Raw genomic sequence first — 11,273 nt, forward strand, 5'->3', positions numbered from 1 at the left:
AAGAGTTCAGATCTTACCCACCTAATAAATGACTCTAAGTTAGGTTCTCTTAGAGAGGAATTTTCATTACTTCATTTCACTATAGCATTGTTCTACTATGGAATAAAGAACCACAAAAATAAATAATACTTACTGGCTTCCTGCTTGATGATTACCCTGAGCAACACATCTACATTTAATTCAGTTGGTTAAAAAATAGGAAAAAGGTCTTCTGACAATACTTGTTTTAAACTTTTATGAGAGAATCCATTGTGTCTGTCACATGTGGGCTTCTCAGGAATCTGATTAAAACTCACAACAGGACAATGCTCATTTTCACCAGAAGATGGCGTCTGCCATCCTTTTGACATCTCCAGAGCATCTCAGGGCTGCAAATGCACTTTTAAATAGACACATGTTCATGATGGCAATACCTTTCTAAGGATGTATTTCTAAATTACTTTGGTCTTTTTTTTACAGTGAGTGATCAAATAACAGAATGAACCGAGTATAACCACATGTGATGAACTGATTGGTACAGCCACCAAAATTTCATCTTTGGGGCCCCCAGGCATCCAGTGGATTGCCCTGTTGCAAGTGCTCAGTAATGTCTGCTAAACACAGGAGCCTGGGTAAGCCACCTCACCTCAGTCTCTGTACCCACATGTCAAAAAGAAGAGGTTGGGCCAAGTGACCATAAGATCTTGAATCAGGAGAGCCTTTGATAACAAAACAGCTTGTACGTACTACATAGCTCTTTCCTCTCTCCCTCCCCTAAAAAATAAAAACATGGCGTTCCCATTAGTAAGTTAGTTAGGATCAGCTATAAATTTCTAAAATGCAAGTCCAAATTGGGATGAAATGTCTTTTTATTTAGTCTAGAAACTGCTAAATGCTGAGTCTCAGTCTGTGGATCCACATAGTTTTCACTGAAAATTAAAAAGAAAATAAAAACCACTCTAAATCATTCTCATTGTAGTCCTTTAAGGAAATCACACACGCAAGAAAATATCCAGGAGAAATCAAAAGAAAAAGAAACACAGACTGTTCTTTCACTGTGGCAGGGAGACATGCCAGACCAGTCAAAATGTGCCTCAGGGAGATGTAGGAACAGAGGCTAAGGGGCTAAGCAAATCCAGAAGAGTGAGCCCTATGTGGACCTTTCTTGATTTTCAGGATTTGAGCAAATACTCACCCTAATGCCTCAAAGGGGAATGTTTAGTGTAGTAAATGGATCTATTTCTCTAGGCTCACGTGCTTTTTAGAAAGACCACGTTCAACCTCAGCCTCGGGTGGCCTCAGCCATGCCCATACTTGTACTTACTTCTTTCTCAGAACCGAGTCCCAGAGGCCTCTCTGCAAGAACAACTCTGAGAGAGAATGGGCACCTGCACATTCTCTGAGTTAAGGGCACTGGGTCATTGCTAAGGGCTGAGTTCAAGTCCAGGGATCATCCCTCACATAGTGTATGCCTTAGTGGAGAATGGCCTTAATTCCTCTGAGCTTCGGTTTCCTCATTTTTGAATCAGAAATAAAACTGGCAGCTTCAGCAGAAGGTTCTTATGTTTTGAAGATTAAATGATAATGCTTAAATAAAGAAATTGATGCAATGCTTGATACAGGGGTATTAATGAAAACTGTTATTACTATTGCTATCCTTCGTGTTGTTGTTGGGCCTCTGTCCCACATCTGAATCCCCAGGTTGAGACAGAACGTCAGGGATCTGAGATGGCATGTGTTAGGGATGTATGGAAGTGGGAAACATCAGGTAAGCATCCCTAGACTAATCACCCCACATAAGGAGATTAATTGTTTCTCTAGTCGTTTCCAGGGACTTACCTCTTGCCTTCATGTCCTGGGCAGTTGACAGCTCTCTGCATGGCCTTCCTTTTTATGCTGTTTTCCTTCAGCAAGTTAACATCTCGGGGAAACAAACCTTCCATCAGGTCCATAGTTGTCTTCATTCTGGAGTCTGGATCCAAAATGTCTGCCAGAGATTTGTCTTGGTGGATAATTTCCTTGGCCAGAGCCTCAGTTCTGATGTCTTCTGAGGTCTTCTGAGGATCAGAACTGCCTTTCTTTTCTAAACCCTGAGTTACACTGACTGGTTCATGCATGAGGCTTTGGGTTCGGCTGGGAGGTGGCTGCCCCGGGCTTGGCTGCTTGCCAAGAGATCCAGCAAGTTGAGGCTGAAGACTCATGAAGGAGGGAGGGTTGGACTTGTTGGCCTCTGAGCCTCTGATAGAAGTCTGGGGTCTGGAAGCCAGGATCTGACCACCTACCAGATGGGGTGCATCAGGCATGTGTCTTTCCCTTGCAGTTGTCACCTTGGAAAATTTGCTGTCGCTGTAAGTATATGGGGGGGAAAAAGAATGGCAAGAGAAGAGTCAACAGAGTGTGGAGGAAGAGCGAGGGAGAGGCTTTCTGCCTCAGGGCTGCAGCTTCCCATATTAGGAGTGGGGTGAAGCGTCACTTTTCTGAGGTTATCCTCCCCCAAACCATGGGGTTCTAAAGGACCTTCTTCCAAGTACAGCAGTCGGTTCCAGAAAGGCTGTCATCTCCCGAGGGAGACGGATTCAGTAGGAATTCAATGTTGGGCAATGTTGCTATTAGATTCCAGAGCTTTCTAAAAGGCTGAGGTGAAGAGGAGGTAGTGGTGGTAAGTCATTTCTGTGGTGTTCAGAGGATGCTACCCTCATTTTGTATTGGGGATTCTGAGAGATCGCTTGTCTTAGGGCCTATGTATTGGGAATGCTCCTTCCCTGCTCTGGCAGTGAGTGAGCAGCAGCTAGAGGGAATGGATGAAGGCAGAGGGGAGCTGAGCGGGGTCAGGGCCGAAGGACTGGCATCTGTGAGATGCCCTTGTGTTCCTATTGGTAGTGGCCTGGGGCAAGAGGAGGTTTTACCTCAGCATCACTGACCTTTAGTTCTATTCTTTTTGTTTTTATTTTTGGTACCAGGAGGGGTTGAACCCAAGGGATGTTTAACTGCTGAGCCACATCTCCTAAGGGTCTCGCTAAGTTGCTGAGGCTGGCCTTGAACTTACGATCCTTTTGCCTCAGCCTCCAGAGTGCTGCAATCAGAGGTGTGTGCCACCGTACCCAGCTTAGCTCTATTTTTTATTCCTTTCTGTGGACATGGGGTACCTCTGGACAGAGCGGCTGCCGCCACACTGTATGTGTGTGTGTCTGCTTAGTTTAGGGGTTGAATATCAGAAGACGCCCTTACGTTCAGACAGAAGCCATACTGTTCAATGTTCATCTATGCGTAAAAAAAAAAAAAAAAAAGTGGCATTTTTGTCTTCTATACACCTTCCTAATTTGTCTTATTTAACTGACTCCGAACTCAGCCAGGGAAGGGGAATGGGCTTTATTAGGACCCCTTCAACCTATCACACCCATGGAAGTGAAATGTGCCCCCTGGGTTTTGGCTTTCATTTTCACTACTCATTCCTTGGTATCCAATAAACAAGAGCATAACTACCACCCAAGGACAACAAATAAGGCAGTTCTGCCAGCTCATGAGCTGAGTTTATATGAAAATATCTCCATCCCAGGGTGCTCCTGAGGCCAACAGAAGGATCTGCAAAACCTGGACATGAGAATCTTCTATTAATGAAGGAAACCCTCTTCCTCCTCAGCCAAAGACTTGCCCTACCCAGAGGCCGCTCTCACCTGCTGCTGGAAACCTCTTGAGCCTCGCTGTCCAGCGCCGCCTCATGCACAGCTTGGGGAGGAGGTGGAGGGAAGTCATCCGAGCATTTCAATGGGGTTTCCTGGCTTGGTGGAGGGGGTGGGGGTGGGGGAAGAGCTTCAGATGTAGGGCTAGAGGTGGCTGTGGGGCGCAAGTCCTTCACAAACACTTCGTCATCATAGTCTTCCCGAGGTGGTGGGGAGGCCTGAAGGACGGACTCGGATATTCGGAGAGAGATCCTCCCTGGAGTGTCTGGGTCAGAAGTGCTGCATGAACTTGAAAGACTAGGCTGCTTTTTATAGTGCTTCAGGTTTGCAAACTCAGGCGAGGAGGCTTCCTCAGGAAGGCTGTCCTCTCTGACCGTGTGGGCCCATTTTACTCGGGAAGGTGGTGGCCGCTGAGGCAGGGAGACTCTCTTCCATGCTCCCTCTTCTACCCCATGCTCTGGGATGTCGAACTCACAGCTTCTTGGACTGGGAGGCTGGGTCAGGGTGTGACCATTGCTTCTGTGGGTGACCACAGGGACATAGGAAGGAACAGGCTGTCGACCTGCCTGCCCATCCCTTGCAGTCTGCTGATCAGTGGCAAGCTGTGAGCAGCAGCTAGAGGAAATGGACGAAGGCAGAGGGGAGCTGAGCGGGGTCAGGGCTGAAGGACTGGCATCTGTGAGATGCCCTTGTGTTCCTACTGGTAGTGGCCTGGGGCAAGGCATTCTGCTGGCTTGCCTTGGATGGTCCAGGGCTCCAGGACACTCATTAGCAACTGAGGAACCACCAGTTGTCTTGCAGCCTGAGCCACCCCAACGAGTGGTAGGATGGTGAATTAACAATGGCATCTCTTCTCGGCCTCTTTCTGAATAACTGAGTGATCTGCAACGGGGTAAACACGAGGGTTACAGCTCTGAATACTGAGCCCAAGATTCGTTATATAGACAAGAAGTACATTTGATGGGAAGAACCCCCCCACACACACACACACTCCCCAATAAGAAGCTGCACACTTCTTCCTGTGGCTGCTTGTAAACAGAACCAGGCTGAAGTATCAGGCATAAGCCCCAACAGGAACACGTGTGGAACTGCATGTGTTCACGACACCTCCTGTTATGAGCCCTTCCTCACCCCCCGCTGCCTGCACACATACACGCACAAGGTGGCTTTGGAGCGCAGGCTGCAGGACATCAAGGGAAACAAGTGGAACACTTCTTCAGCTCCTTTTAGGACGACTTTGAGAAACAGCTGCTGGAGCTGGGGGAAAAGGTTGCTGTCTCATCCTCTCCCAAGAGGACCCCAAGGAAGAGGTCTGCCTGGAGAGCACCTGCACGGGCTGCTGGGCTTGAAGGTTTTATTTATAACTGCCCCTGAATCTCCTAGGGTTTTCATTTCCTAAGATGAAAAATAAAAAGGGGAGGAGAGTCTCACCTAAGGAGTTACTAAGCATTACCTCTGGAAACAAAGACTGACCTAATAAGCAAGCATGGTGCATGGTGATTTAAACAACTGTCCTCTAGCTGCCACAGAAAACCCAACAATTCCAGATACGTTCGTTACTGTGTATGAAGGAAAAGACAAAATGGAGTCTGCAGCACTGCCTGCCTGTGAGGCAAAAGTTAATGTGAGGATAAGAAAGAAAGCTCCAGCACATCCATCATTTGTGAATTCCATATCTGTATTTCCCTGACTGGCTCTGCAAGGAAATCTGGAGAGCAGATGGCACTTTTCATTTCACAGATTTGACTCCTGTGAGGAGCCGTGCCTCAGTCCCATATCAGACCACATCAGGGCAGTGGTACCGGGTCTGCCACAAAACCACGTGTCAGGCGAGGATAATGCAGCATAGGGAAGGGAAAGACCGCGAAGACCAAATTAGCTCTTCTCAAGCCTTTTTTCTTTGTTATAGATGCAGATGGTTGAGTAAAGGGTCCATCTCTCTCTCAGATGCAAGCCCCCCCTTTCCATCACAGACCCCTTCAAGAAGACAATTTATCAGAACCCCTCCACACCTAAGATGAGCTGTTCTGCTCTTCACATGACACTTAGCCTTTAAAGGCCTTGTCTAATGAACTTTGCTTTTAGTTTATGTTTGAGCTTAGTTTTTGTTAACTACGGTTCACAAAAGTTATATATTTTGTTTGTTTATTTTTGTGGTATTAAGGACTGAACCCTGGGCCTCAGTACTAGTGAGCTAACACCCAGAACTTTTTACTTTTTTATTTTGAGGTAGGGTTTCACTAAATTGCCAAGCCTGGCCTACCAAATTTCGATCCTTTTGCCTCACTCTCCTAAACAGTTGGGATTACAGGTGTGTGCCATTGTGCCCAGATTATAGTTGTGTTTTTGAAGATAATAGTGACATGCTTCTTCATGGTAACTGCTGTTTTTTTTTCTCAGGGACAAATTCTATGGTTAAAAAAAAGATTTTGCCCAAGTCCCTTTTATCATCAGGTGTGAAGGGGCTTAGATAAAATCTTTTGATCCATATCCATGAATCCTAATATTCAAGAATGAATTTTGAGAGCAAGATTTTCACATTAAAAAATAATTTTTTTTATTATGGTAAAAACTACAATATAAATTTTCAACTTTGGCATTTTTAAGTATACAGTTCGGTAGTGTTGAATATGTTCATGAGCTGAGGGTATAAGTGGTAGAGCGCTTGCCTGCCATGTGTAAAGGAAAAAAAAAGTTCACATTGTTGTAAATCATATCTCTGGAATTTTTATATTTTTCAAATCTGAAAATATACCAATTAACAACTTCCCATTCTTCCCTTCCTCCTGCCCCCAATAACCATTGTTCTGTATTCTGTTTCTGTGTTTTCATGACTGGCTTATTTCACTGTGTATAGCATCTTCGAGGTTCAGCCATGCTGTAGCATGCGACAGAATTTCCTTCCTGAGACCAAATAATACTCTAATGTCTGTGTTTATCATATTTTGTTTATAAATCTACCCATCCATGGACAATTGAGTTGTTTCTACTAAGAATACTGAAGAAAACTGCTACAAACCATGGTTGTGCAAGTATCTCTCTGAGACCCTGCTTTTAATCTTTTGGACATATACCCAGGAGGGGCATTATTGAATTATGTGGTAATTATATTTTTAATTTTTCCAAGAACCTCCATGCTGTTTTCCATACTGTTGCATTAATGTAAAATGGTGCATGAACAATGTGCTAGGATTCTAACTTCTCTAAAACTTTGCCAACATTTTTTTTTTTAATAGTAACCATCCTAATGGATGTGAGGTCATAGTTCTGATTTGCATTTCCAGGATGATTAGTGATGTTGAGCATCTTTTTATATGCTTGTTGGCCATTTATGTAACATCTTTGGAGAAGTATCTATTCAAGTCTTCTGCCCACTTTTAAATAGGGTAACTTTATTTATTTATTTTTATTTTTTTAGACCAAAAATTGAACCCATGGCACTTTACCACTGAGCCACATCCCCAGCCCTTTTTATTTTTATTTTGAGGCAGGGTCTCACAAAGTTGCTTAGAGCCTTGCTGAGGCTGGCTTTGAACTCGCGATCCCCCTGCCTCAACTTCCTGAGCTGCTGGGATTACAAGTGTGTGCCACCATGCTCGGTGGGTTACTTAATTTTTTTGTCGTTTAGTCCCACCTTTGACTTCAAATCAGTCTCTTTTAGCAGTGCTCTAATTCCTTGTTAGTTTTCTTGTATCCAGCTTTTAATTAATGCACCAAACTAATCAAAAGCCTCAACCTCACCTTGAATACCTTCCTCCCTTTCAACATAGCTACCAAAGCAAAGGCACATACCAAGGAATGCTGCTCTTGGCTTTAAAGTAGGTAACAATACCCATTTCCTGGTCATGCTGGCTGGCTGCTTCTGTGTGACAGCACTGAGTTATTGAGGACAGAGAAACAATGACTGGACTAAAAAAATCAAGAAACTGGTATGAAAAAACATGAAAAATGTTGAAATGGTTTTATTATTAGTAGTAATTGCAGCATACAGCTCTATAATGCTGCACTAAAACTATACATAAGACGTGCTTCAGGGAATATCTCTAGAAATTTCTACAATGTTCCTATTTTTCTACCTAGGAGATATGACCTTGAAGGCAAATTGTTTTTAAGTCACTTGCCTGTTACTTTCTATCTCTGTATCTAAAGATGATGATTTTGAGTTTATTAGTTCAGGTGCCTCCTGTGAGTTTGTCCTGCTCTGTGATGCTTTTCATGAACTGTCCATTCTTTCCTTAGCACTTCAGTCACCAGACTTGATCCTCTGCACACAGATGAGGCTCCATGAGTGAGAGCCATGGTACTTGAGAGGAACATCTCCATTAATTATTCTGATACCAAACCTGTCAGAAGTCAGACATTTCCTCAATAGCACACATTCAAACTCCACTTTTAACAAGTGTTGTTTTTAGGAAAAAGTCATTTATAAACCAAAGTAAAAAAGTCCCCATGGCCTAGACAAATTGAAAAAGTAGCACATGACACTAGGCAAGATCACAACACCACATTCAATTTCTTATTGAAAGGAGTAGTTTAACTCTAACAGTATTCACAGGTGAGGCATCATAGCTACACATACATACCTAGATCCGGGGCCAGCTAAGTAACATGGGTCCTTCACGAAACCAAAGCCACTGTCTTCCCCCAGGAGAACATCCTTGAAACACAGGAAAGGCACAGGATTATCACCATTAAACAGTTGTTTAAATTTACCAATGGAATAGAGGTAGAAAGGAGAAGGAAAACTTTCTTATTGGAAGCCTTCCATTGTCAGGCACCATGACAGCACTCTTATATACTTTCTCATTTAATTCTCAAAGTTCCAGGAGGTATTATTAATCCCACTGCATCAACAAGGAAATGGACCCACAATCAAAAGTGAGAGGATCTGCAATTTTGCCTGACTTACCAGGAGCACTCCTTAACAAGGATGCTTCCCAAGTAAAAGACATCCAGTAACAATTGCCTCCTGAGTTCAAAATGACTGAAATACTGGAAACATAATGATAATAGTGACAATGAATTCAATGGGCCAAGCATCTTACGGAAATATGGGATAAAGATAGTAACTGAATTTTACAAAAATCTCAAACATTCCAAATAATGGTCAGAAATGATATGAATCTGGTTTGTAATCAGGTTGCAGTAAATTCTCTCAGAAAAATCACATGCACATGTGATATCATTAACTCAGACATTTTAGAGAGTAGTTTTTAAGAGTAGATAAGACAGGCCCATATATATACTTAAGACTATATCCTGGTGTCCTGAAGCGTCAATAAAGTGTAAAATTGATAGTGTAAAATCTGTCCCATGTGAACTGGTCCACGATGCAGATGATGTTGCAATTGATGATGATACATTCAACTCTCAATCAGTTATAATAAAACACAGGTAAAAAACAAAAATTAAGCTGGGAGCAATGGTGCTTTCTTGTAATCCCAGCTACTTGGAGGCAGGAGGATAGCAAATTCAAGGTCAGTCTTAGCAACTTAGTGAGACTGTGTCTCAAATAAAAAGGGCTGGGGGTGTAGTTCAGTTACAGAGTGTCCCTAGGTTCAATCCCCAGTATCAGTATTAAAAATATTAGATCCATATATAATCTCTAAATTTTAATAATTTTAACATTTACTCTGTCCAAAGAGCTTTTTCACTCTCTTTCTCACTGTTTCCCCTGGGTTAGTGGTATAAGTATTACTAATAAGCAATAAAAAGAATCAAAAGTGGTAGTAAGTAGAAGCAGTAGAAACACCTGGGTATGTTAATAATTGCAGCTACCCCATACTGGGTCTCAGACTCTCTGGCACTCTGCCAATTACTTTGCAATCCACTGATTGTGTGGCTGAAATATCAGGGCACTTGACATTTCTTTTGTAATTTAATCTTTATAACAATGGGAAGGGGTGTAATTACAGCTCAGAGAAGTATGTAGCCCACAGTTAAATAAATGGAGAAGCAAGGATTCAAGTCCAAGATCTTCCTGTGAAATTTCAAGAGGTTAAATGGTGGCTGGGATGGATGCAATCAGAATTGAATGTTTTGAGAAAAATAAATTCCATGTGTTCTGATTCCCTCAAATATCATCATATGGAATGAGAATTCCTGCACTCCATGAAAACTTATGGTGCTTTTAAAGTTTTCACCACCACTCTTCCCTTTGTTGACATTAATATACTCACTTTGCTCCATTTGAGCTCCTAATGCAATAAAGTTTAAATATGTTTTAATATTACATTATATTGTTTGCATTCCAGTATAATAATGTATATGACTTCTGTATTTATACGACTTGGTCCCTGGAATGTCAAGCTTACATTGATATTTATGTGGCTATGCATAAAATAAAGGAAGTTAGATCCAGAAACAGGCTACCAGGAGAATTCCTTAAACTTCTTATCAAAATACCACTTGGACAGAAAGAAAATGTATTCCCAACCTAGTAGAAGCTCAAGGAGGATAGCTCCCTGCTATGTTTCATGCTTTGATTGGGCATATGTTCACCACCAAAGACAACTTGATTTTGTGTAAACTGGTAAGAAGCTTACAAATATCTTAGGAAAATATAAGGAAAAGTAGTGGTTATGGAAGAAACACCAAGCATAGATTTATACCAACTTGTTAAGCATCTGATTTCTGTTAACTCAAAACTGATTTAAAATTCACCAGTTTTTAGCACACTTAAGACTAAACCTAAAATCTATTGAATCCCAATCCTTACTCTTTTTTCCAGGTTTTAAGTTAAGACATTGTAATGTCTTTGTGACTGATAAAATATAAAGATGACAATATTTGTCTACTTTAGCTTATTGGTTCCAAGTGTCTACTAAAATTAATTCAAAATCCATATGAAAATCTTATTTAAATGTAAGCAATAGTAACTAATAATTGTTAAAATGAAATCTTTTCATTAGCTGATATTTTCATATATAAGACTTAAGTTTAACTCTAACCTCCCTCTCCCCACCTCTGCCTTTCTTTATTCAAGGAAACAGTCTAGTATGGTGTCTTAAGGACTCTGGTGTCAGTCAGTATGGGGTCTAAACATAGTTTCCCTACTACCTTGGGCAAATTTTGTACCTCTCTGGACCTTGGTTCCCTTTTTTATAGCAGAGATAACAATAGTTATATACCTCATCACATAGATGTGAAAATTAATTCTACTTTTTAAAAACAGTATAATGACTGTTGCATAGTAAAATTTTGATCATTGTTAGCTATTGGTGACTTTGCATTTTGTTGAAAGTCACTTCTGTTAATTATGCCTAAGTTTATGTGCTAAGTTTGAGAGGTGCTAAAAAGGACTTAGCAGCTGCATCCCACAGAATCAAGCCTACATCCAACATTGTGGTGCCATGTACTGAGCAATTTCCTCAGCAATTAAGTAATGTTTGTCACACCATCTCCAGTAAATGTGAAGTTCTTCCCAAATTCAGTGTGAACCAGAAAAGACTCCTCTTTTGCACTTGGAAACAAATTCCCACCAGGATTCATATTTCTCTAAATGGTTTCTTTTTATTGTTTATATTTTAATATATGCAATGAAGAGTTATAAATTTCTCTCTGAAGCAGAAATTTTGGATATTTTTCTGCAGTTTTGCAGGGTCCACCCACTAT

General features: G+C 41.7%; 1 protein-coding gene across 1 annotated transcript in view; it reads right to left on the reverse strand.

The window, feature by feature from the left end:
* Positions 1–11,273, reverse strand: part of Shroom3 (shroom family member 3) — a 298,105-nt gene that overhangs the window by 12,560 nt on the left and 274,272 nt on the right. The window contains exons 6-8 of the mRNA XM_077803374.1: positions 8,243–8,316; positions 3,654–4,541; positions 1,819–2,325 (exon numbers count right to left, since the gene is read on the reverse strand). Of these exons, the coding sequence (XP_077659500.1) occupies positions 1,819–2,325; positions 3,654–4,541; positions 8,243–8,316 (1,469 nt within the window). The remainder of the gene's footprint in view (positions 1–1,818; positions 2,326–3,653; positions 4,542–8,242; positions 8,317–11,273) is intronic.

Source organism: Urocitellus parryii, chromosome 10 (assembly GCF_045843805.1).
Source record: "Urocitellus parryii isolate mUroPar1 chromosome 10, mUroPar1.hap1, whole genome shotgun sequence".
NCBI classification, from domain to species: Eukaryota; Metazoa; Chordata; class Mammalia; order Rodentia; family Sciuridae; genus Urocitellus; species Urocitellus parryii.